The 27,629-nt window shown below is 39.5% G+C and overlaps 2 protein-coding genes, 1 long non-coding RNA gene and 1 pseudogene across 8 annotated transcripts; 2 read left to right on the top strand and 2 right to left on the bottom strand.

Moving 5' to 3' along the window:
- Positions 1–256: 256 nt before the first annotated feature.
- On the bottom strand, positions 257–9,292 carry LOC139622893 (uncharacterized). Its single transcript, XR_011691389.1, has 3 exons — positions 9,197–9,292; positions 6,436–6,510; positions 257–394 (listed from the first exon to the last, which is right to left on the bottom strand). It is a non-coding gene; the product is annotated as an uncharacterized lncRNA (long non-coding RNA).
- On the top strand, positions 6,924–9,189 carry LOC139622892 (peroxiredoxin-like 2A; annotated as a pseudogene).
- Positions 9,243–15,975, top strand: LOC139622889 (peroxiredoxin-like 2A). Of its 6 annotated transcripts, XM_071480589.1 has the most exons (8): positions 9,339–9,381; positions 9,636–9,822; positions 11,998–12,246; positions 13,082–13,267; positions 13,689–13,780; positions 13,912–14,052; positions 14,817–14,981; positions 15,080–15,975. In XM_071480589.1, the coding sequence occupies exons 3-8, from the start codon at positions 12,042–12,044 to the stop codon at positions 15,173–15,175; spliced, it is 885 nt and encodes a 294-aa protein (XP_071336690.1). In that variant the 5' UTR covers positions 9,339–9,381; positions 9,636–9,822; positions 11,998–12,041; the 3' UTR covers positions 15,176–15,975. The 6 variants fall into 6 exon arrangements, with proteins under 6 accessions (XP_071336687.1, XP_071336692.1, XP_071336690.1 ...); XM_071480586.1 differs by lacking the exon at positions 9,636–9,822 and having other exon boundaries at positions 9,243–9,381; XM_071480587.1 differs by lacking the exons at positions 9,339–9,381; positions 9,636–9,822 and adding an exon at positions 11,325–11,463.
- Positions 15,976–17,012: 1,037 nt separating this feature from the next.
- Positions 17,013–27,350, bottom strand: sfxn3 (sideroflexin 3). The gene is made up of 11 exons (XM_071480585.1): positions 27,257–27,350; positions 24,807–24,979; positions 24,205–24,375; positions 22,493–22,591; positions 21,827–21,902; positions 21,606–21,691; positions 21,363–21,490; positions 21,128–21,177; positions 20,876–20,925; positions 20,709–20,756; positions 17,013–20,600 (listed from the first exon to the last, which is right to left on the bottom strand). The coding sequence occupies exons 2-11, from the start codon at positions 24,968–24,970 to the stop codon at positions 20,504–20,506; spliced, it is 969 nt and encodes a 322-aa protein (XP_071336686.1). The 5' UTR covers positions 24,971–24,979; positions 27,257–27,350; the 3' UTR covers positions 17,013–20,503.
- Positions 27,351–27,629: the final 279 nt, after the last annotated feature.

The following is a 27,629-nucleotide window of genomic DNA, read 5'->3' as shown; positions in this document are numbered from 1 at the left end:
TCACACACACACACACACACACACACACTGTCACTGTCACTCTCTCTCTCTCTCACACACACACACACAGACACACAGACACACACACACACACACACACACACACACACACACACACACACACATATGTCATGTGAATCCATGGGACAGTCCATTCCAGGGGGGTGGGTGGTGGGAGGGCATTTCAGCTCATGGAAAGTGCTTGTTAACCCCTTGTGTACAGTGTGATGCTGGAGCGAGTGTTTATAGTCATTAACTCTGCTTTGACAGCTCTGCTTTAGGATATGATGTCTTGGGCTGGGAGTGGGAGCATCTTAAATAGGGGGGGTTCCCCTCTCTCCATCACACTGGTGGGACAGCTCTGTCTGCTGGGACTTGGCCAGGTTGGGGCAACCTATGGACAGAGGGAGAGAAAAAAAGGTAGTTGTTGTGAACAGCTATGATAATGATGCAATTGCTCTTGTTTACATCATGTTCTGAGTAGTTAGATTGTTCAATAACGGTGATATGTACACAAAGCACATGCACTAGAAAGGAACCAAAACAATGACATGAATGTGAAATATGTAGAACTGCAACAATTTGTTTAGTGAAAGAAAATTAAACAACATCTATTTTCTCAATGGATTAACTGATTCTGCAGATTTTCTTGGTCTTCTATTGAGATATATTGAGTAAGTACATCCTGTCAAGAGCCTAGTATCATGTAGGATAAAATGGAGAAACTCAAGTAAAGTAACTCAAGTCCAGTACTTGAGTAAATGTCCTGAGTTGATTTCAACCACTGTGTTTTGAATGTGAAATCTTCACATGCAAAGGAACTGACAACTGTAACTTTAAAATAAATGTAGTAGAGTAAAAAAGTCTTCTGAAGATGTAAAAGCTTAAAGTAGCACAAAAAAGAAAAAAAAGTATTTCAAATGTGTTCTTCAGTACAGTACTATGTAATGAGTTACTTTCCATCACTGCCAGTAATTTAGTTTAGAGCAGACAGTCACCTGTTGTCTAAATGCTCTTTTCCATCCAAGTCCCAGCCTCAGGCTGTTGTCTTTGTACACAACTGCAGAAAATCTTGAGCCATTTGCTGAGAGAAGATCAAATAATGAAGATGTATCTCTCAGATATCTCCTGGCCTTTCAGGTGATTCACTTTGCCTGTCTGTTTGCAGAAAACCAGGGACTGTGCAAGTGATGCTCACAGGCAGATAGACACAAACATACTGTGTGTGCATGCACATACACTTGGGGTAACAATGGGACTGTCAACCACACACAGACACTGACTCTGTACCTTTTCATTTGGTATACAAGCTCTGCAGACAGTGAGAGATAAAAAAAAATCTCTCTTTATTGTAGCGTAAACAGTGCAGAGGGACAAACCCCTTCTCTCCGTCTCTCATCTGGTTCTAATTTCAGTTGGTGTTGAGTTGGCCTCATGAAATGAGAGGAGAATTTTAACTAGCTATCTGTAGTGAATAAAATACCACTCTTCCTGACTGCTTTAAGCCTCATTTAAAGCAGACTTGACCAGAAAACCTAAAAGCACAATCTACATTAAACATGGAGCCTGTAAACAGTGACTTTACAACCTTCTTTCTCCTCAATTTCATTGACTTTTCATAAAGTCTGATATGACTATGTACTTCCTTTTGTATTTCCGAGTAGCCATAAAACTACAGTAGGCCTGATAAGTCTACACAATTGCAGGACGTTTGAGGGCCTTTAGTAGATGGAGCTTGTTTTCTTCAGACAGTGAACAAGAAATCATGACATGGGATTACTGCAGGCATAACATTAAATAAAAACAACTGATATATTGAATTTCTGGCTGAATTGCAGTCCTACATGCACACAGGACATTATGTCTTCACACACGTTATGCAGCTAATTTAGAGTTTGTGTTGTTTGGAGGACTGGGTGAAAATTAGAAACAGCTGTGTTAACATAAAGATAAATACCCCAGGCCAGCAGAATCAAATCAAATGTGCAGAGGCAGGAGATGCATGCTGGCTGTGATATGAAAGCTGTGGTTTAAAGGTAATGGGTAAACGGTTGAAATAGGTAGCTAAAGGTTATGGTTTAACAGTTGCAATTGATAGTTAAAAGTAATAGCGAAAGGTTCTGGTAGTAGTAGGAATGCAAATTTGACCAAATCTAAACAGCTTTATGAAAAATATTGCAGTAATGTAAATGTGACACAACTACTGCCTGCAGAGGGGCAGAGAAAGTTAAATGAAACCAACATGAACCAGATTAAACTAAAAAAGTCATGAATGTCCCGCCCCATGCCAAGGAGGGCAGAGAGCCAGTCTGATGGCACGGAGAGCGACCTCTGGATGTTACACCTCTGTTTATTTTGGCCTGACAGGAGTCTGTGTGCCACGATGAACATACTCAAAACACTGCACACCATCTGAAGAAAGACTTCTCTCTGAATTTGTGTGGTTTGCCTCTAAAAATCTGTTAATGACTGACCAGGCAAAGGGTTTTTTTTGAACACTAACAAGATGGTTCTAGGTATATTGACAGATAACCGCTCTCAGAGTTTTGACGTGTCAACATGAAGCCTGAGGAGAGTGAATGTGTTCTGGGAACTGCTTAGATCTTCAATGGATTCTCAAATGAATGGAAGCTCAATTGGAAAATAAAGTTGCAACCTTCAAACTGTAACTGATTCACTTCTACCTACATGAGGTCGACACAGTGAAACAGAGACAACCAGGGTCTGGAGGTGATACCTCTGACCTCTGTGTGCACAAGTTATCACGTACATGGAGGTCAGATCGTCAGGAAAACCAATGCAATCATGAACAACAAGGTCAGGTCATATTTACAACAACTACTCTGTATGGCTCAGTAATTATAACTATAACATCCTTTTGTTCTGTATTTGACTACATTGCTGTGCTGATTCTGATTCCAAATAAAAAGTGAAAACACAACCTCCTTGGCGGAAGTAATTAGAGTTTATCCAAATCCGTGGGAAACTACTACTTTTCCAAAAAAATAAGTTATTTTTCTCCACACTATCTATCAGTAACATTTCTTTTTAACCAAATTTTACATTTTAGTGATGTACACATGATTTATTTTTAACTGCCCATCCCATTTAGTAAGCAAGGATATAATTATGGTGAGACTCATCAACATGATCCCATGTTGTCTGATCTTTTGTTTCATGACCAACTCAGAAGAAGATGTTTGACAAGGTATATTGACTCAAGACAGAGTGCCTCGTGATTTATGAGATGTATTCGAAAATGAAGGTTATTGCTGCCACTCTACAGGCCTTCTCTGTATGGGTTCAGTAGGTCAGGGTAAAGAGGTGGATTTATGAAACCAACTGGGGAAATGCCCTAGATAAAGTTAAAAGTTCAAATCCTCCTGAATGTTAGGACCCTCACAACATGAAGAGTAAAATGGTAAAGACCTTTGTGCTGTTGCAGGTAAGCAAGGCAGGGTGGGGGGCCAAGGGGGATTCAAGTTTGTTTTATTTTTATTCTGTATTTTTTCAAGTTTGTTTGAGATCTTCACCAAACATCTGAAGAACTAGACTGAGCTCAGTCAATGCCCATTCAATAAGTGAGTCATGAAAGTCGTCACAGTCGCCTTGCGTTTAACTCAACATTTATGCTGACACTAAAGACGTAAGGCGAGCAGTGGAATTAATCTAAGTGAAAAAAAACAAAACCAAGTGCATTCACCACTGAAATACAACAATTCCACAATGTGTCTGACATTACAATTCATAAAGAAGAAAAAAACACAATGTGGCTGAACCTATCACACATCAGTTGGCAGAATGCAGCCACATGACAGTGTCTCCTCCTTCTGTCTGATTGGCTACATGAAATGTGTATCATATTGACCCCAATTGCGTTTCAGCTTAAAAGCCAGGGTCAGGTTTTGGGGTCGCTTTAGGATTTGAGAGTCAGTCAGACCCAAACTTGACAGAACAGGATGAGATAAATGAACCCTGGCAGCCTCTGGGGCTGTTAACACCTGTTTGTCTTTCCCCAGGTTCAAGGACACACAGTTTACCGCAGCAGCTCGTCTTTGCTCATCTGGTTACCAGCCAGTTTCATCTGGATGGAAGTCAGAGCAGGCAGAATAAGTTGGATCTTACCAGTCGTGCACTTTTATTGCACGGTTGAGAGATTGTGGAGTGATCAATGTGTACAGCTTGTTATATAAGAAACCGGAGAACAATAAAGAGTAGATAATGCAGTCACATTCAACAGAAGTGGGGCATTTCTGTGTATTATCAGTGTTGTTGTTTTACAAGCTTTTACAGCCATAGCTACCTCTCTCTGTTCGAGTCATTTGTTGCTATGTTAATTTTTTGGCTTCCAGATCTGAATTATTTGCTTGAAAACTGATCATAGTATTATCAAGTGGAATCTGGGCATTATATAAATATCAATATTACCAATTTTCTACACACAAAGGTTTTAAAGTTGACTGAAAACAAAGAAAATCTATCTCTGCCATCAAACAGCTGTGCACGGTTTGAAACAGATCCAAGAGCAGATCTCTCTTTCCAAATGAACTCAGACAGTAATTACTAAGTTACTCCCTGTCCCTCTTTTACTATTTACTATTTACACTTTGCTCTCTGATTGGCTTCACTTGCACAATAAGAACGTGACAGGTTGACCAATGCCTGTGGGCGAGAACACCACACAAGAGGTGGGGTGCAAATCTTCATCTGTGATTGGCCGTTGGTCCCACACACTCCCCCCCGGAGGAGCACTGGACCAAGACGATGCTGTACTGTAATTGTGTGAATGTTTGCGTTGTGTGTGTACGTGTGCACGTCTGTGTGATGAAAAAACCAGCTACATAGCAGCCTGACCAACCCAGGACCTCACTCAAAGCTCACAAATGAGAGTTTTGTGAGGCCTCATTTCATCATATAATTAGCAAACAAACAAAAAAAAAATTTAATAGCAGTCCATCACGATTTATAGCAGATGACCTGACTTACAACAACAAAAACAAGCTTCCAGGCAGACTCTATTACGCACACACAGCCCAGCTTATGGCTGAACAGAACAGCCAGAGGGAGTGCAGCAGCTGGGCTTGTGGAGTGTCATCCTATCCCATCTCTACTCCAGCCCATTTTGGACCCTCAGCACATTCCTCTGTGAAGCTGCCACCAATGACTGAAATATTACCACAATACTATTCCAGCAATTCACTTTCATCACAAACATCATGCAGAAGCAAGACAATGTGTTCGCTTCACTCATCTGCCAATGACAACGTGTAGAAAAGTGCACATGAAAAGTAATTAAACTCCGACAAGGACTCAGAGACATAATGTATGTTCACACCCCTTCACACACACTCAACACACCTTGAACCCCTTTTATTACAAAGGCACTCAGACGGACTCTAATTTTTATCAGTTTCCCCCTATAAAGCTGCTATCTCCCCTGTTGGTGGCTGTAAAAATGGTCATAAAATAAACACAGGATGTTTTTGAAGATGGACTTTATCAATACATAGCGTTATCACCCTGAAAAAAGGAACAGTCTCACAATCTGTCTTCTTAGATTGTGGATGGAGTGCAGTGCTGTGTTTTAAATGAAAGGTTTTCAAATACCGAGTCATCCTTATGTGTGTAAACAGGGTTAGACAAGCCATTACAAAAAAGTTTCACTGTAATACAGTCCAACATCATCATCATTATCGATATCATTGTAAAGGTCCTCAATCACCTCTTCACTGACTCGAGCAAAACAGAACATTAAAAGCATCAAAAAAAAAAAGATTTATTTTAGGGCTGTCATATTGAATTACACTATTGAAGTGGAAAATCAGCACACTAAAGTTGCCCATCACAGTGTCCCAGAGTACAAAGTGATGTCATTAAATGACTCATTTTGTCAGACCACAGTCCAAAACCAAAAGATATTCAGATACTATTAAATACTATAATAGGAACAAGCAGCAAATTCTCACATTTAACACAGTGGAGCCATCAAATGTTTGCCATTTTTGCGTAAAAAAATTGACCTCACCTGAAAAAAAAGATCAAAATTCTTGTTGATTTATTGTCAATTGACTTATCGATTAATTGATTAATCATTGTATCTCCATGTGCAGTACTGTGGTAGAAGTCAGATGATGTATTACATAACTATGAACCAGTTTCACATACTGTTCTGCCAGTTACAGCTGAAACAATTACGATCAAGATAAATCGACAAGCAGTAAATTAATGAGCAACTACTTTTATAATCAATCAATGATTTAAGTCACACAATCTCAACAAGTAACTTTGGGGCCTGGAAAATTATAATGTACACTATTATGTGACATTTTACACAAAATTATTAATTAATCAAGGCAATAAATCAATATTGTTTAATCAGTAATGAAAATAGTTGTTTGACACCTTGAAGTGTGTCTGCTCTGTAATGTCACTAACCTGCAGCAGGGGTCAGTCTTGCTACGAGCCTTGACAGCTGAGATTTCAGGGCCTCTGCAGCTACTTTGGGACTGACTGAAGTGAAAATGAAAAGCCAAATCTTACAAAGGTTTATTTATTTATTATTATCTCCACTGATATGTGTATGTTTCAGCAATTAAAATAAGAAATGAAGAGGGTGTAAATCAACTTCATTCAAAAAAATCTGGAGACAGACGGATTGTGTATGTTGGTATTATTCTCAAATACTGAATTACAGATGCTTTAATTTAATATATATATATATATTACGCACACACACACACAGGTATTGACAGCTTGAACATAATTGAGAAATGAATATTGAAAAATGCTGTCACATTGCTCTTAGATGAGAGCTCCACTCTGCACCATGCTGAACCTGGTACTGAGGGTCCAGCTCAACGTGAGCCTTGTTTCACAGCAGTCTTTAAGAAAATTCCTATCATGTTACGTTCACACAAGCAAGGCTTTCACTGTGATTGGACTGATCTGAGTTTAGAGGGCTTAAGGGGCTGGTTGAAAACATCAGATTCCTCCACATTAGCAGCGAGGCACAGTCTGGTGAGTATCGCCTTTTTACATTTTTTGATGACATATTGTACATTATTAAATGTTTGGCCATTTAAAAACGTAACTATTTCATCTTATTGGTGTTTTTCTTTTGTTACTATGTGGAATTTATGCATGTTGTTAATCCAGTCAAGTTCTCAATGAGTGTCAAGCGGTCACGTTGAAGAGTGTATTCCTGCTCTGTGAACAATTACATGAAACTGTGTTTGGGGAGACAAATATGATCATCAATTACAATAATAAGAGAAAGAAATTAACAAAGCATGCATGAGTGCTCCTGTTCTAAAGCTAAATAAAGAAGATAAAGTGATCTGACTGATGAGGTCAAACCCTCTTAATCTTGTTCAAAGTTCATGAAGCAGAAGCATATTTAACAGTTCATCGTTTTACATGTTTCCTCTGTAGGTGGCCTGTGGAGCGAGTCCAGGGCCATGGGGACTGTGACCACGGCTCTGAAATTTTTGGGCCTGTTTGTTGCGGACCTCATCAGCTCCATCACAGACTGGTTTCAGACAACACCAGCATGGGCCCAACTAGAAGTGCTGGAGGAAACGGTCCTGAAGACCACTGGAGGTGGTGAGTCAGACAACAGAAGCAAGCAGAGCCTAATAAGTTGCAGACAGCGTGCACTTTTGCACTGCAAAGTTACTGTCTTCTTAGTATGAAATCCCCTCTTTGTGCTACTATCCTTCCACCATAGCTCCAAAAGGAAACACTTTTCCTCGGAACTTCTTAGATTTAAGTTGGATTAACAAACGACATTAATGAAGACTTTAGATGAGAGTGAAACCTGATTAAAAGCTGATCAAACTCCAGGAATTGGTGCCTGAGATTTTCCATGGCAACACACAAATCAACCCACTAACTGTGGAGTTCTTCATCTGAAGTATCTGAGTTATCCCTCTGTCTCTTTTAGTCCATGAACAACACAAGGCTCGAACACTTTGGGAGAAAACTGGAGCTGTGGTCATGGTTGTACGGCGACCTGGATGACTATTATGCAGAGAGGTATTAACATCACAAGCCTGTATGTGCTTTAGTAATGAAAACTCAGCGGTGAACTTTCATTTTTGCTATTTGACATTCATGCTACTCTGTAGGAGGCTGCTGAGCTGTCCTCTCTGAGGTCCCAGCTGCAGGATCTTGAAGTCCCTCTTTTTGCTGTGGTGAAAGAAAACCTTGGCAAGGAGCTGGATTGCTTCAAGAAGTACTTCTCTGGGAAGGTCTACGTGGATCAGCAGGTCTGCTTTCGCAAAACATTCCCCTCCACAGGAGTTTAAGATATTAAGTGAAAATAATTTAAGCCAATAAGCTGCTTTTATGTTATTCCGATAGAGAAATTTCTACGGCCCTCAAAAGCGATGGATGTGTTTCTCCATGTTTCTGCGTATTGGTGTGTGGAGGAACATCTGGCGGGCTTATCGCAGGGGCTTCAGGGGAAGCCTAAGAGGTGAAGGGTTTGTCCTGGGGGGAGTCTTCGTCATTGGGCCTGGAGATCAGGTGGGCAGAATAACTATTTTCTGACAAGTGTAAATGCGGATGTTTTCATGGGTTATGATTGTGTTATTTTTTTCCCCACCTCAGGGTATTCTCCTGGAGCACCGTGAGAAAGAGTTTGGGGATAAGGTGAATATGCTGGCAGTACTCAGGACAGCCCGCAAAATGCAGGAAGACATGGCAACATAGACATCAACATGTGAATGAATGGACTGTTTGTGTGATAGTGTTTCCACATGCATGTCTTACAGTCTAAGCCTGGAGATTTTTTTCTACGGCACTATTAAGCCTCCTCTGCTCCTGCTGCATGAAGCATGAATTCACTGTCTTTTTGGCTGCTGATGGTTGCCTGGTGTGTTATGCAATACCGCAACTCTGTGTGGTTTAAAAAAAACAAAAAAAACATGTGCCACTTTAACTGTTTATTGACCCACAGTCTCCATATCTGGCTCTTGGCCGTGTGATGATCGTTTGTGTGTTTTAATGAAGACCTGTTTCTAAACTCTGCTGAGAGAACAGCTCTGATGCCAGCTTACACAAATCCATCACTCTTGACAAGACAGCTTTGGCTTGATATGATGGACAACAAACTGCTGAAGTGCTTTTGTGTTTGATAACCCACAATAAAACAATACACCAGTTATCCTCACGGAAAGTTTCCCCGCATATTCACCCGTCTGTGTGTCTTGCTTTGCCTTGTTTCGCTGCTCGCTTTTTCCCTGTCAAATCTCCCACGCGGCCATCTTGGTTCGATTAGTTTCCCCTGCTCTCTCTCTGGATCGTTTAGTACGCCTGCGCAGATAGCTGTTTACAAAGCGCCGGAGCAGAGCCGCGCCGCTGGGTGCTTCATTGATACTGGTGAGTGTGCCTTTATTACAAAACTACTCCAGCACCTTTATAACACGGTGACAGCTTCCACACAGGTGCACCTCCCTCAGCGAGCCGTGCTAGCTCCAGGCCCAGAGTGAACCGTTAGCCGAGCTAAGTGCTAATTCAGCGACCGTTTGCTATCGCTGTGGCAGTAACTTTAGTAGGACACTGAAAGCATGCTTTTATTATGTAACCATCACGGCCTCAGATCCTAATACGACTCACTCCTGTTCGGATTACAGTTGTAAATTGCAGCCTGTAGAGCCAGCAGTCGGTGCCACTGACCACACAATTATAGGATCAAGGTCATCATCTCGTCTGCTGCCCTGAGGGCGGGGACTGCTTTTAGCTGTTTCTGCAACCTCATCTTCACATGTAGGCCAGGTGTCAGCGGCGGGAGGGGTGTTCACTGACAGTGAAAGTTACAGTGTAAGTGTTGCATTCAAAATGTTCCTGTTTAATCCTATTGTTTTTATTTAGCGTACAAAACATTAAGCCAGAATATAGATGTAATAAGACATAACACAACTACCCACAGGTGGTAGATTAATTATAAAACCAACATATCACGTTAGGTATGTCGGACACGATTTTGTACGAATCAGACTATTGGGGTATTAACAGCTGGTGAGCTGTGCTTATTTCAGAAAATATCTCCAACTAAATTATCAGAATTTAAAAGTAAAGTTCATTATGCAGATTGTTATATGTGTGCAAAAGTTTAAGACACTAAAAGTAAAGTGGGGAAGTTACATCATGCCACAATAATAGTAATAATAACAATATATAATAATGAATACTTCTTATTTCTGCTTTTAAAACGGCACCAGTTCTCTGTGTGTTCTGCTGTCTTAGTGTGTTCTGTCTCTTGACATAATCTCAGACAATCCATGCTGCTGAGATCAGGGCTCTGTGTGGTCATACCATCTGTTGCAGGACTTCTTGTTCTTCCTGTCACTGAAGGTAGATCTTTATGACTCTGGCTGTATGGGCTGTTTTCATGATGCAGAATGAATTTGGGACCATCAGACGCCTTATTGATGGTATTGGCATGAAGAATCTAAACATTTAAACTACTTAAAACTTCTGCCAAGCACTGTATATGACGTGATTACATTATTATTACAGATGGATTAATATGTAATCATCTTTTTAATGTGCCTGTCAAAGTGGATTTATTTATAACTACTTAATACTGTCTCATCTATGACAAATCATCACAATTTATGAGCAGATCGTATGTTTGTGTTGTGTTACTTTTACGGTAGCTATTAAATAAATGTAGTGGTGTTTAAAAATCAGTAGAGTATAAAAAAAATGCATCAAATGGAAATGCCAGAGTAAAGTACCCTAAAACTGCTTTAGAGTCAGTTGTGGAATAAATAATAGGATACTTTACTTAAATGAAAATAGCAGTACCATTGTGTTAAAATACCCATTTACTATGTAAAATTCTCCATTCAAAATGCATCACTATGTAAGCAGCATTTGCATGTTTTATCTTGTTGAAGTAGGTATATACTGTTCGGTAATTTGCCGAATATGACATCAGATTTTAGAAGCTGATCTCATGTTCTGTATGACAAATTGTCAAAGTAACTGTGGTTCTTATGTAAATGTAGTGGAGAAAAAGTATTTAATATTAAATATAATAAAATATATCTCCCTAAAATAGTGGAGAAGCATAAATTATTATTAAAAGGAAACATTAAAGTACCTATTAAAAACCATAACTGTGTGATTATTCCTCCTAGCATTGCTCAGGCACCTCTTAAAAATAATAAATCTCATAATTTATCACATGTGGTATCAAGTATTGCGCAGCACCACATCATGTCAGGCAGTGGCAGTGTTGATGGGTCTCAGGTTTCACTGCTTGCTCTGCAGACACATCTCGACACTTCCTTGTGTCGCAGGGGTGGTGTCTCTCTGCTGGCTGCTGTTGTTTGCATTTTTTTCAGCCCTTGATCCTCCTAGTTCTAGTCTGTCAGACTTCAAAAGCATTTGGGTGACTTATGAGCTAAGTCTCAGGAGAGAAAGTACTTCTTCACCCTCTGGAAATGGAGACAAGTTAGTATATTACATTTTTACCTTTCAGTTTCTCATAGACAGAAGGTAGATTTGATCCTTTTTAAACTTAAAGTCAGTTTTTGTCTTGTGTCTGCAAATCTGTTTATGTTTAATTTACCCTGCATGAATTTTTCTGTGTGACATTTTGTAAACTGATTTCTACATTGTGCTTTTAGTTTGTTTTGTTGATGTGTTAACCACATGCGAGACCTTAGGGTTTCAGAATAGAAACTTTGTTTGCAAGTTGAGAACTGTCAGACCCCCGGTAAGATCATTAAGATAAGAACCGCACATTTGAAACTTTGCGCTTTTATCATGCTGCAGGGTGATAAATTCCTTTTATAAACTTAAATAGAACTGGCTGACTCACATTTTTTGTAATTGGGTAGTCTTCACATTGAAAATAAGATGCCAAGACACGTTTTTCTTCTTGAAAGTAAGGCTTGTGCAGTACATACATTGTTTTTTAACAGTCTCTGAGATAGCACAACTGGTTTAACCTTCATAGAAAAGACTTGTGTTTCTTTCTTTCAGTGAAATCTTGAGGGTGTGTGTAGTCAGAGGGTCAGACTTTTTCCATGGTCCAGATGCTGGCTCTGTCTAGATGTCCTCCAGCTTTGAGGCGGGCTCTTTCCCTGCGCTCCTCTGCCCTCTCTCTGGGGAGCGCTACCCCGAGCAGCCAGTCTTCCACCACAGCCAGGCCCCAGTTTCTAAGAACCCAGGCTGCTCTGTTTCACCAAAGTAAAGCCACAGCCAGTCCTGACCCAAACAAGCCCGCTTCAGGCAAGGACATATTTGACTGCCTAAGCAGTTAGCTGTTCTCTGTCACAACCCAAACTTCAAGCTTGTTGTAGGAACGGTGTTAGAGTTGTGATCTGACAGTGTTTCCTGCTTTCCGTCCCCTTTGTCCTGGAATGACCTTCATGGCACTGAAAAGTGTTATGAAAGTATACAAAATAAATGAGTCTTGTCATCACAATTTTATCTTTGAAATGTCTTTTTTCTTGTAAAATGTTTTAATAAGATTTATGAACAAAGTGATTGTAAGATTAACTTCAGGCTGGATGTCAGAAAAATGATACACCTTCACTACTTGCAGGCTCTAAATTGTGAATATTTGCAGATTTTTAAAAAAACTGAATATCTTTGGATTCTGGAGTAAATGTTGGACAAAAAAGACATTTGAAAATGTAAACTTGCATCTTCTGACAAATTGCAGGCCCAGAAGTTAAGCAAGGGAATGACTTAAATAGTAGATAATTGATTTTAAAAAAAACTTTTCTGCAAAAGGAAAAAAATCTTCCAAAGCTATTTGCTCCCATGAGTTCAGTTTAGATTAGAGAGGGGTGAGGAAATGCCATGCTGGTAAAGAGCACTACAATCACAACACAAAATCTGGGAGTTGGATCTTGTTGCTCTCTTGGCGTCATGAGGTTTAAGGTCTCTGTGTAAGAAAGAAGAAGGACAGAGAAACAGTTTACAGTGAAAATTTCAATGAAATCTACCAGCTACAATCGGCAATGTGAAAGAAAAAGTGAAAGTAAAGTTTCTCTTGCATTATGATTTTGTCAGACTGTGATACATTTCTCCGCTCATGTTGTTGCTTTTTGTGCTGCAGTGTCGTCCTCTGGGTCTGGGCTGGAGGGGGAGCTGTTTGGGATGGGGATGTGGTCGCTGGGTCTCGGTGCTGTTGGAGCCGCCCTAGCTGGGATCTTCTTGGCCAACACCGATCTGTGTTTACCTAAAGTTGCCATGGCATCGCTGGAGCACTTGGAAGATGCTGAGCTGCGCTCCACCACAGACGGTAGGAAGGCTTTCTGAATAAGCCTGTTTTTCTTAACACGAGCAGTTGTTAAACCCATTAGAAGGAGAATTAACGTTAAGGAATTGACCATTAGCACTTTTCTTTACTGCTGCATGTTGGCATGCATTGTACATGCAGTGAATGAGGTCTTGTGTAGCATTTAAGGCAAAGCTGCTTTCTCCAGTCTGCTGGTATTACAGATTAGATCATAGCTGAAGGTCGAGTTGCTGTAACAAGCATATTGAATATATAGATGTTCCATGTGACCATGAGCATTTAAGCTTTTCTCCATTTGAAGGCTGCCTCTTTTATCTCCTAGACTCTGGCTTTAATGAATTCTTGCAGCAGATTGTTTGTTTGTTTTATGATGAACATGTCAGAACGGAGACTTGTTTTAGAAACACTTTCCTTTTGTCTGCAGATGACAAGGTCATCAGAGCAAAGAGCCTGTGGGAGAGGAACGGGGCTGTGGTCATGGCCGTACGACGACCTGGATGATTTTTGTGCAGAGAGGTGATAAAAAAATGTTTCTAAAGAATGATAGCAGAGGCTGTTCTACTCAGCTCTGAGTGTTTGTGAAAAACATTTTCCCTGATGATACAATCTCTCTCTCTCTATCTCTCTCTATCTCTATCTCTATGTAGGAGGCCTCTGAGCTCTCCTCTCTGAAGCCTCAGCTGGAAGAGCTCGGGGTCCCTCTGGTCGCTGTGGTGAAGGAGAACGTCGGCACAGAGATCCAGGACTTCAGACCGCACTTCGCTGGGGACATCTACATAGATGAAAAGGTTAGCAGTGGTATATAGCGTCAGATCTTCAAGAGCTGTTATGAGTTCTCACCCTCATATCAGTAGGACTAAACAACCTTGCTGTTAAAACGGTCTCACCCTTTTTTTTGTGTCTTCTAAAGAATGGCAGCCTAGCAACACACTGACAATGAAAATCTGCCCACTGACAAAACTGATTAATCTGCGGAATATTTCTTTTATTTATCATTTTGTCTATAAATTATAAAATATTGAAAAACGCACTTTTCTAAAGCCCAAATTGTCATAGTCAAATTGCTTGTTTCGTCCATCCGACACTCCAAAACCAAGTGCACAAAGGTTTTTTTGTTTGTTTTTTTAATCTTCTATATATATTTGGAAAATGTGAGTATTTTTTCGTTTCACCTCTAGTGAGGTTAATAGTTTGGGTGGGGATCTCCGAGTCCATTGGTCAATTAGTCTTGGTTAACTGAGCAATTTTCATTATTGTAAGGGTCTTTCTATGGGGGGATAGACTGTTTATTATGTTATTACTGTGAAATGAAAATGAGTCACATATCTTGTAACTAGATTTTAAGTGGTCCCCCTGCATTACTCTGTTCGTCTGCTGAGGGATTTGAAAGTTGGCAAATTAGGTGACAAAGCAATTTTGATCATCAGTAAAATAAATCCATCGTCTGACAGAATCATAATGTGAATTTAAATAAAATACAAGCACATTTATCTTTCCTGCACATTACATTTCTTTAGGTGTGGCTGACTAAAATTAAACTGTGTGATTGCAGAAACACTTCTACGGCCCATTGCAGAGGAAGATGGGGGGCCTAGGTTTCATTCGTCTTGGGGTGTGGCAGAACTTCATGCGGGCCTGGAGGTCTGGTTACCAGGGCAACATGAATGGCGAGGGCTTCATACTTGGAGGGGTGTTTGTCATCGGGCCAGGAGACCAGGTAGTGTAGAGTCACACACCTTGACTAAAATAAGATTTGGTTCAACAGAGCTTTACCAAACAGGTGTCTGTATTTTAACCGTATGACATGTTTTGCAGGGGATTCTCCTCGAACACCGTGAGAAGGAGTTTGGCGATAAGGTGGACACTGCAGATGTTTTAGAGGCCGTCAAGAAAATTGTTCCAGCAAAATAAGTTCTTTAGGATTTAGACAAAGAGCAGGTACACTGTATTTAGATCAAAATTAGAATTAAGAAATAATTGGCATTTTTAATTTGGCATGCTGAGTTGTTGTCAAAGTACGTCCATCACTGAAATACTGACATTTTAATGACTTTTCCGTCTGTTTGAGTTGTTTAATATCACAATTTTGTCTTTTGCACGTTAATTTACTGTAGGTTACAAAAATGGAGCTGTGAAATGCAGGACAGAGAAAATAATATAAAGCATTTGTTTCTGTGTATTCTTCATTACCTCTGCAGACACCCTAGAAAGTAGTTTCTTTGAAACGGGTATTAAAAACGGGTAGTAAGGGACTAAAAGGCAGCATTTTCATTCAGGTACATCGACCATTAAAGTTAAGGTCAATTGAATTCTAAAGGCTCGATTTCACATGCTTAATAATTCTATTAACATCTGTTAGTGGGTACATTTGTAACAAAGTTCCTGTGTGTTAGCTTTGTTTACTTTTCCTGGTCAGGCCCATAAATAAGCCTCCAACATGGTAGACGAGTGTGTGTGGTCTGTATGTGTGATAATGACAACCTGGCTCTAAACTCTACACTGAGACGAGCAGGTTTGATACTCAAACACACAACAGATTCAGCTACTGTCACCACGTTGAGGAGTGTTTGTGGTGCCTGAAGCAGGTGTTGCTCACGTGTGTGTGCGTGTGTGTGTGAGTGAGTGTGAGACAGAGCTTGTTTGTACCTGTACATGTGAATGCAAGCTGCAGAAAATAGAAATAATAAATAAGGAAGAACTTCATCACCACATCTTCACTGTGCTCCTGTTTTTATTTTTATCTAATGTGAGTCTTGGCTGTAACAGCACAATTTACATATGTGTTAGAAGTAGATTCTCAGCAAGAGCAAAATAACCAAGTCTTGTGGATATCTGAATTTCTAGCACAGTTCCTTCAGACAAACAAATCTAAAACTGCTGTACTGTATGTTCTTCACTCTATAGCCACGGTAAATTCACGACTCTGATTAGCCGGCGGGTGTGGAAATAATTTTTGTAACAAGACTATTCTGAATTAATGTGCAAATATGCAGGCTCTCAGTCTCTGAATCCTCCATTACAATCATGGAACATACAACCTGTTGGGTTTTATCCCATCTGTATTTTAAGAATTATATCAGTAGACAATAGAAATAAGATTATTCTGCTTATAACTTTACAACCAGTAAAACTTGTTCATCTACTGCACACAGGGTCGTCTGTCTGAATTTGAGTTTGTGTCCGATTTATGTAAATTTATCAAATTGCAACAGTTCATTCATTTCAAATATATACTCACTCCCTTTTCTAATTAGCTTATAGCCCAATGGCTTATTCATCAAAACACACATTTTCTAGTAAAATTAATTATGCAGACCGTGGATTTATTATAGCTACAGAAATACAGTAGCATGGTCACATACTGGTCTGAACATGTCAGACCCACCCAGACATGAAAATTCAGTTTATCATGTTTAAATCACTAATCCTGTGAATTATTTTATCGTAAGACATCTGAAACACAACAAAAGCAGCAGATACAGACGTATGATATAGTCCTGTTTGTGTTTCCTTGCTGGGTTTACCACAACATGCAAAGTCAAAACATACCAAGTAACCATTCAGATGACATTGTCAGATTAATCCTAGATTTATCTGAGTGTTCTGTGTCTCTGTGGATGTTCAACAAACTCCTCGTATCTGATGATTTCTACCACAATATTCACTTATTTAGGTTCTTTTCTTTGAGAGCAGGAGGGTGATAATATATTTAAAAATATCTATAATACACACAGTTTAAGCAGACAGGTTTAGACATGAATGTTACACATTTTATTCTATTGCTCTGAGTAAAATACATTTCACATCAAGGAAATATATTTCAACACAATACAAAATAGAGGGAGAATACACTGTGCACCAATACTGACAAGACCACAGGTATGTAAGTTTGTATGTACATGAGACAACCGAAAACACTCATGAATGTAACAGTAACGGAGATTGTCTTTACACTTGTACCTTCAATATACAAAGATTTGATTTGATTTTTTTCATGGCATGCACAACTTGAGTTTAAATAAGTGGGTGCTGAACCAACATGCCAAAATTCACTGCTACTATGTGGAATAAAATCAAGTTTATTATCAGATTTTATTGTAATGCCAATAAAATCCATGGTAAAAAATTGACCATTAACTAAAATGCCAATTGGGATGTATTTATATCTTCAGTCTGTTAACTTTGTGTTAACTACGATGCTTGGTGACATTGAAAAATTTGGTGTTCCACTCACAATGTTTTTGAATGAGAATTCCTGGCAAAAAAAGGTCCATAGAATAAAGCTGAAACGAAAACTTTAAAAGCAACGCACTAATTCCCCTTCAATCCTGTACAGTTCATACCCGTCTAATCTTTGGCTAGATCTATGGGTGTGACATGTCACTGGTGCAGCCCAGTCATAAGCTGAGATACATGTTTACAGATGTGTTAAAATGCTCGCTAAAACCGTCCAGTTTTGTTCTTGACATTTCTGCGCCATCATACAACAAAACAAAACAAAAAAAACCCAAAACGAAGGAAAACAAAGGAAAAAAGCAGAAACTGAGCCACTTGGTTATGAGCGATGAAAGCTGCCAGATAAAGATTGAATTACGAATTAGCAATAACATGATTCATTCAACGTTATCCAGCACAATAAACAAATACAATCTTAATATACATTTTAAATAGCAACACAAATCCAACTAGCTCCTACAGCAGCACAGCAAAGATTATATAGTGCAGTTTTACCCTCAGCAGGAAACAAACCCCAAACACAGCAACTACCATCAGCACTGTAGCAGAAAAAAAGATATATTAATGATGTAATGACGGTATATAAGAGATATTGGAATACAGTAGTGATGCTAACCCTGAAACACTGTCCTGCAGTGCATGTGGTCATGTCTCTGTGTTACAGCGGGATGAACAGACAGTAGCACTCGGTCTTACACAGACGATACAGAAAGAGTTTGATTTTTGCTCCGTAGGTTAAATGTTCACAGGTGAATATGAAAGACAATGGTGAGGAAAAGAGCAGCAGAAAGAAGAGTTTCAAACCAAAATGAGATCTCCATCATTTAAAGATAAAACAAAGACATTCTCATACAGAAGCCAGGAAACATTTTCAAAAACAATCTGGACAGCATTTTGGACTGAAACCATTGAATTTCAGGGTCATACATAAGCACAATTATTGTGCATTTCTGTCTGTATAGATGTTCCTTCATATGAACACAACAGTTTTGCAGTTGCTACGGTCCTGTAACACTCCATCAGTTTCAATGAATGACTGTACAACCATCAAATTTCAGAAACATAAGCACACATGGCTACAGCTATTTAATGAAGATGAATCTAAGTATGAACATGGCCTCTACAATCTTACTGTTTGAATCACAGTTATTAATCTGTGACTGTGTTCTCTGTATCATGTCAAGTCCAAACTAGCGGTAACACTCATCCAATCTGAGAGCTCATTAGCCCTAAAACAATTTACACTCCACTGTACTCCTGTAACACAAGCAGCTGACATAGTTTTCTGATGCATATGGGGGGGCCTTCTGCTAGATTCACTAACAGAGGCACCACCTCAAGTTAAAAGCTTCAAAATCCCTCATGCATATGTGCTCCATACATTATATATCATATATATTTATATAAATACACTATACCTATAAATATATGCAAGAAAAATATACTTATTCTTACATCAGACATCAGACAGGGGTAAATTCAGCTGATACTTCCTCTTGTGCACTGTCATCACTATCTAACCACAACTTACCACTTATACGAAGCAACAACAAAAACTGTGCACACAATTATCCGCTGCTCTGACCTGGATATAGGCATTTAGTATTCTGACCCTGTCACACAGCATTAGATACTTTCATTTGGTACAATGGGGCATCAATGACTCAAGTGCAGAAGACAGTTTAGCAAATGGCCAGCTATTTGTTGCACATAAAAACCCTGTATCTCTAACTTCATTAGACAGCTCTGCCTGACAACCAAGCAGTTTTGACTCAACCTGCTCGTGCAATCCCTCTGGTCAAGGGTGGACATTCAAAACAACACAATTGGAGTTACAAAGTTTTTGCATAACAACAGCAATACATTGTTGTCTGTGGTCTGATCATAGCATTTCTTCTTAGCAACACATAGACACAATACAGGGCATTCCTCTCCAAACACCAAGCCACCAAACAAGCACCATCACCGACAACAACCAAAAAACTAATCAATATGCTTTTAAAGGTAGTGGCTGCACTAGTTCATAAGGTGATCTCAGATAATAAAAAGGCCTTTAAACACAGACTGCCACTGCCATGGCAATAGTGCATATTTATGTTTACGAAGATTACACTCATCAGTGTTAACTAATGTACTCTGTGGCTGTGCTGTGTGAGCTTTTGCAGTATAATTCCTATATATTGTTTTGCCACATGTACCTAGCACCTGGTCTAAGAATATGAAGGGGTGTAAGTACACTTAAAGGAGAGTTAAAGAGAGTAAGAAGCTGCACTGGTTAACAAGGAGGCAGAGTACAACAAAAGAGGAACTTATTCACCAGGGGTAAACTCACTGGTTTTGTCCAGTTTAACTGAACAACTTAAACATACTGTGGTCAGTGTGTAATAGTTTAAAATATTACTTTTCAAAAACAGAATAATGTAACGATGACTATGGAAGAATTGCAAATGCAAAATGCTAAACAGATTATGTTACATTCAGAAGCAATTACATACACAACTTACAAGCAGTTAGAAATGATTTATCAGAGGACTTGAATGAACCTGAAAGCAACATGAAATATTAGTGAGTCAAACACAAGTCAGTAACTTCATGAACTGCCACTCTATAGACAGTTCTGACCAAAGGAAGACAGAAAACACGCCACAACACAATAAAAACAAACAAAAAAAACAACAACAGGAGTCATTTTTTCTTTTCTAAGGAGTGTCATCTATGTACACAGAGAACTGTCAGTGATCTTCTTTATCAAGGTGTTTTGTTTTCCCTTCATTGAATCCTCTTTAGGAATAATCATTACCCTCCACTGATTAACCTGGAGCAGCTCTGTGCAGTCAGAGTCAAGAAAAAAAATGCAGCAGTGCACACAACAACGACAAAAAAAGCATAAATACATTTTGTTTTATCCTCCCACTTGTGCTCAGAGGACAACAGACATGTGTATGTATACATGTGTGTGTGAGTGTCATGTCTTGTGTGTGCATGGAGATGTGCTGGCTGGTCCTACAGGCCCTTGTTGAAGTAGACGGTGGTGGTGTGGGGACTGGTCTGTCGTATCCTCTCCTGCAGATCCGCTTCCAGCCCGCTCACGCTCATAGAGCTACAAGAGATGATTGAACATGATTAATTTGCTGCTACAGTGTAGTTAATGCTTACAGGTATGCCCCCCCCCCCCCGATGAGAGTGATGTTCAAGTGGCTGTTGGTACCTTTTCTGTGGGAACAGGGCGCAGCACAGAGGAGTTGCAAACACCAGGCTGAAAACAAGAGGCAGACAGGGATGTTTTAGACAGTGTTACTGGTTTCTTTTTAAGAACAGACGCCTGCAAGTCCATACAAAACATCACCATAGATGTTGCTCGTGTAATTTACTTACCACAGACCAACGAGCCCCACCTGGACTGGAGCGTTTAGAATCGGGAACCGCTACATGGAAACAAAAATCAGAGAAGGCAGAGGTGCAGTGAGATCAGGAAAACAAATGGCCAGTATGACATGTTTGTCCATGAGGATCATTCACAGACATAAGAATGCAGTGACTGTGTAACGTGTGGAATGCAGCAGGACTCTTTTCAGCCTCACAAAGCACCAGCACACTGACTGAACAAACAGCACGCAGACTGCTTACCTTCATGAAAGCTCTCTTCTCCAGAGCATTCATTATAACAGGGGGGATGGCTGTAAAAAGAAAAAACACATCAGGTGAAGAGCAGTGAGAGCGACCAAGTGTGGACCACACAGCTGAACAATGAACTGAACCTCACTAAAAAACTCAGTAAGGCCGAGGGGAACTGCAGATTGTTATCGTAAAAATCTCTATCACAGCAGCTTTAACAAACCAGTAGATACAGTCTTGACATTACCCATTGCTGGCACTGCCATGCCGATCCTTGACACCACCACCTGCATGATGGCCTGCTTGGCAGCATTAGGAGATTCTCCTAACCTGTTTCCATTCTCATCTGTCACAGGGATACCATACTTCAACTCCCTGGTGGAAGAAAAAAACAAAAGTCATGTAGAGCAGCCATAGCAGCTGTCACAATTCCTAAAAGCTCCTGAATGAACAAAACAGAGGTCATCAGCTTTTACTTTAGAGACCTCACCTCTGTCTCATGAAGGGAATGTTGATGCAGTTAGCAGCAGCAACAGCAGCAAAGGGGACAAACCGACTGACGATTGGAGGGAGACGCTGCAAAAATGGGGGTGAAAGACACATTTTGACAACCAGTCGTAACCCTCTGCACAAATATGCAAATATATCTGCTATACTACAAGTTACTTTGTTTCACTTCATCTGTTTATTAACTTGAACCACAGGCATTACCGTAGCTAAAGACTTGAGTCCCAAGGCAGTGACTACAGCTCCAGTAGTAGCACTGACATAGGCAGCACCGAGCTGACTGTGAGGAGACAGATGCATTTCACACATATCACACATTAATAACTCACTTCCTCTTTCAGTAGTTTTACAGACCACAAATAGCTGACTAATGCTGCAGCACGCAACAACTGCGGCTGACAACCTGTCAGGCACATCAAAGTGCAACATTCCTGAAGAGAGTTTCAGATAATTCATGCATGATTATGCAAAGGTAAATAATCAAGAACATTTCACAAATAACAACAAAGCAGAGGAACACACTATAACATTTGACCTGAGTAACATGCTGAATCCATGAATAAGCATTTGCATGTCCTGAAGGCAACCCTCCTGAATGCATGCATGTGATGCATTCCTGCAGCATCTGAAGGATGCTCTTAGCGGCAGAATGAAACAAGTATGCAAATGCATGTTGCCCTGACATCAACCGGGAGCACTAAACCTATGAGTGCATGGTGTCATGGGGCTGAACGTGATTAACAGTGGAACGTAATACCCCTGTGAGGGAAGGGGAGAGGACAGCAGCTCCCACAGCCTCCGTACAGACACTAGTTTAGAGGGAGGACAGGAAAGATCTAGAGTGGAAGTGAAGTGAGAAGTCCTCCCTACTTCACGGTGATGGGGGCATCTCCACTGCGGTTGGTGTAGTTGACGACAGCGTTGAAGGACTGGTTAACCCACTGCCAGAACACCACTGCTGGAGTAGTCCTGCAAGCATGAGGGAACAACAGTGTGTTTGAGGAAGTGAGGTTTCACACAGTGTAAAGTAAAAACTACAGCTTTTGCACCGTTTACACTGAGGCAAAAAGAGTCTGGCAACATCATAAAAACTGTCAAACATCTACAGACTAGATGTTTGTATGTGTTATTCTCCAGTCCCCTTACAGCTGCTGGATGAAATTCAAGGTGTCTATTTGTGTAGTGGAGCACTACTCCACACTGATTTCTGCCACTGTGAAATATCTATCATCTTATTGGGTTACAGTATAGAACAAAAGTGAGTACATTTGTGATCACTGTGTATCAGAAGTGATAATACCGGTTCTCCAGCTAAGGCTAATTAACTGGAACAAGGTTATTAAATAACCTGTAAACACCACAGCTTCCTGGCAGAACATCTCTCCACAGATTTGTGAAAGACTAGTATCATCCATACATTCTTATCTTGCTTTGGCTAAAAACACATTTTAAAAAAAAATCCCATTAAATGGACAGGGTTTACTTAACATTTTAGTGATACTGAACACTGGTGTACTTAGTTTTGTTGTGCACTCTGCGGAGAAACATATTGGATTCATACTTGATATATATATATATATATATATACACACACATGTATTGTCTCAGTGTTGATTTAGATATAAAACCTCTCTGTAATGTTGTGTTTTTAATCCCTCAAACTGAAAGGTATTTTGTTGAATCTCTCCTTGGATAAATCACCTTATGCCTAACCTATCTTTGTTGTGTCAACATTACTATTTAAAGTCACCACGCGTAGAAATGACTTTAGCGCCCTCAAGTGATTGAATGGTACCACACTGATCACTAGTCTGATCACCAGCCAAAATTCCCAAAGAATAATTATAAACTATAAATATAAAATTATAACAATGTAAAATATGGATGCCCAAAGTGTTTAATATCAAATAAGTAAATAAGATAATGTTAAATAAATAAATTATCAAAAATAAAAACATTATTAAAACATTAGTAATAAAACCATGAAATCATTGTGAAAACACATTTTTAAATGTAGAAAAATATTATGACATGTTATTTCATCCTGCTTATCTTTGTAAAAACAGGGTTTGTTTCATTTAATTCCTGCAGCTTTTACTTAAAAAATGTTCCTTTCCCAAAGCCTGTTGTGCAAATTTTAAGTTTTATTTCACGGCACGTTTTTTTCCAGTGATTCACTGATTCAATAATTCTGCTTTTGGTCAGGTCTATCATGACAAAGAAAAAGGGGGCCAGCAAATATTCACTTGATTAATAAAAATTATTACATCAATTATGAAAATTGGAATCAGTTAATTTTTTGTTTCAGCACATTAACTCATGGCTTCACTGTCCTTTCAGCAGCCTGCTGATTTATCAGTATTCAGTAGTGAGAGTAGTCATATTTTTTTCTTCTTTAAGAGGATTTTCACTCTGTGCAGGGATTAAAATATCTATTTTTATGCATTACTGGATGCTGTATTAAGGTTAAATTTACAGTCACATGGAAACCAAGCTGAATTTATTCAGCATGGTGACAGATATATATCTTTTTTTTTTTTGTATTTAGAATACACAGAACCATGTATTGAAATGTGCTGTACCTGTAGAAGGTGAGCATGCAGCCTGTGATGGACATGTTCATTGGCACCTGAGCAGACATCCGCCCAATCACAAACATTTTCTCGCCTGTATCAGGGTGAAAGGCGGAGTCGTAGATGTACTTGGCTCTCCAGAGCTCATCCTCCGTCAGGCCCGACTTCACAATCCCAGATCTGCAAAAAGCAAAAACAGTGAAGTGCTTGAACCTTTCAAACAAATTAAACCATTTTTGTACATCCAAACACAAAAATCCATCCCAGCAGCCCTAAGTACGTACACTGCCTCTCAAAAAACCATATAGAATGAAGAAAAAGCATCTAATTCTCAGTACCATTTTACTATCCAGATATAAGTTTTCTAGTGTATCTGTCAACTAGTGTTACCTTCTTAGTTTTAGATATGCCTTTACAAAATTATCTTATATATGAAACAAATGTATCTACACAAAATATGACTTGCTGATTTTTAGATTCATGCTACCCGATTAAGGACATTGGCATCTTCACCGGGCTCATTAATGCTCATTTCTATTCATGCTTCACACCGCCAACCCACCCTACCACTGGCATTTATACTCTTCATCCTCTATCTCCTGAGCCTCTACCTGTAGTTTTCCACGATCACTCTGGCCTCCTCCAGAGTCTCGGAGGACAGCAGGATGGTCCTGGGATCTGTGACCATGAAGAAGTGCTTGGCGCGCCCCATGAATGTGCCTTGGTCCCATCGCGGCTCCTTGATGTTTATGTTGAGGGACAGCTCTCCAGACATCCTGGCTTTCTTTGATCAATAACAAATTTGAATTAACATTCAAACTATTTTTCAAATATATACTGAATTTGCATGTTAATATAAGTGCATAAATTTGGGGGTATTTCAGTGGAACAATTGATCTGACACATTTAAATTTTGGAAATGATTTTTGATTAACAAACATCCAGGTCCAATTGGGCAGTGGACTTCAACAGGTACTTTGAAAGGCTAGGCTTTGTTTGACAGTTTACTTTGAAAAACATATACATGTGTTTCCATAAAACCTTTTTTTAATTTACCAAAAGAAGAGAAGGTTCTTAAATGTTGAAACTATAATTAAATACAGTTTAAAATTGTCAAAATTATGAGGATTCATGATTCAAGTACTCATGAAAAAACAGGGAAATAACACTACAAATCTCACCAGATATTTCATGGAATTGTTTTTAAGCCCAGCCCTACAGGTGAAATTATTATTATAAAACCCTGGCAGCATAGTTAAGCCCTCACCTCTGCTCCATTAATAGCTCTGCTGCAGTACAGAGCTGCACTGAAGCAAAGCCCCTCTCCCAATCACTAAACAGCATACAACCCAGAACAATTATACAGTTATCACTGAGAAAATAACCCCAAACACACTCGGTGTCCAGGTTTAGTTTGTGTCAGTGTATTCTGCCTCCCAGCAAAAATAAAGGACATAGATGAAGCTTGATGATGGTTTCTAACATATTGTTCTGTCTGTGTCAAATTCAAAAATTATTATATTGTTGTAATGTCAAATTGTTGTTTTTTTTTGGGAGTATCCAGCAGCCAGGAAGCTAATCTCAAACTTGCTGCATCGGTTGTGGCTGTGAGTATGAGATAAAAGACAGTTCAGAAAAAAACTACTTAAAAGTAGATCAGTACTGGTGTTTGTAAAACTGGTGTTTTAAAATCAGTCAAACATACCACCACTTAGGGTATGGCTGATCCTTTTTGAAACCATTCAAAACCTAAAGATATTCAATTTACTGTCGTATAAGATCACGTAAAGGAGGAAATCCTCACATTTAAGGAGCCTGAGCAAGATAACAAGAGACATTTTTTGCTTGAAAAATGACAGTCAATTTACAGCTAGGATGATTGGTCGATAAATCAATTAGTTAATCAAAAGAAAATTAATTTGCAGCTATTTTAATGATTCATTGTTTCAGCTGCTTTTCAACATTTGCTGGTTTTAGTTTCTCAAAAGTTAGAATTTTTTTCTGCTTTGCTTTATCATATATAACGGTATAGTTTCTGAAATACCTGTCAGTTTTGATCTGATGGACAGAAAAACTGGGCAATGCTGAGATGTCATCTGATGAAATATGGGCATTTTCATACTGAGATTTCATAAACTAATTAATCTGTCAATTAATTGAGAATTGGCAGATTAACAGATAAAGAAAATAATCATTAGCTGCTCCCAAATCGATCACGGTAATTACCCATTATTTTACTATCAAGTGAGTAGTCCTTTCACTTTTTTCTTTACCTTTGCACTTATTCAGCAGGTGCACAGGAGACATTTGTGTAGGTGAGGACAAACACTAAGCCATTACAAGAATGTATGTGTGTTTCAGCAGCATTCCTGCAGTGTGCACTGGGATAGTCCCCCCAAGGCTCAGGCCATAAGAAAGCCATAACCACCTCCTATCTGCAGGCTGCAGCTGGATGGAGAAAATACCTCCAGCACACACTAAACGAGCGAGGTAACAGCTGATACAGTGGCTTCAAGGACACAACGTTTAAAATGATGCTAAAACACAAACAACTTATGGTTGGTGTTGAAATACAAATTCTCTTTAATCTTGGCGTAAAAATGTCCCCGAAGAGCTGGATAACTTGTCAGACAGCCACACAAATCATACGAGTCACACTGCAAGTAGCTGATCAGACAAATACCGTGACAGATGGGTTTGGGGGCAATCACGACACGCTACCGGTTCCTCTAAGCAGCATGGCTAACCAAAGTAGCCGACAAACACTCACACTCTGGAGTACAGGAATACTCAAACACGACGTTTAAACCACGCTGAACTCACACAACATCAAATATTGAGCTACATGGGACGATTAACAGCTTTCATCGCCGCCAAAACATAACACTTCTTGGTAAATAACGTCAAACAGACAGCTAGCCAGGTAGTTTACAAGCTAACTAACATGCTAGCACTTTAGTTAGCGTTGCAAGGGCACACATCGAGATGGAGTAATCGTTAACTTAGTCGCGTCGTGATATATATTAATTAAAGATGTGAATTCAGTAAGAGTTAAACCTACCTGGTTTGCTTTCTTTGTTTTTTTGTAAAATGTATGACCTCTCAATATCACAGCACCGCCGGGTGAAGGTATGCTGCGTTAATGTACTCTGAAAGGTGTCGTAAAACACAGTTTGACGGCAAATGACAGAGAGGGTAAATAGAAAAAGCCATTCCAACAAAGTGCTGATCTAACAACCTATGGAAACCATCATATATATGTAACATCTTGATTTAAAAGCAACAGCAACTATATTTCTCAAATACATGTACTGGAGTGGGGGGAGAAAAAACGATATACTCAATTGAAGCAGAAGTGATTATCGAAAATCAGAGCTTGTGAGAGGCCTTTGAAAGCAGCACCGTGCAGTGAAACACTGGGGGCGGTGTTCATA

Source organism: Trachinotus anak, unplaced genomic scaffold (genome assembly GCF_046630095.1).
Source record: "Trachinotus anak isolate AG129_WGS33_773 ecotype Australia unplaced genomic scaffold, CSIRO_AGI_Tana_v1 ptg000007l, whole genome shotgun sequence".
NCBI classification, from domain to species: Eukaryota; Metazoa; Chordata; class Actinopteri; order Carangiformes; family Carangidae; genus Trachinotus; species Trachinotus anak.
Note: the sequence above shows the minus strand (reverse complement) of the source record. Positions and strands in the feature narration are given on the sequence as shown.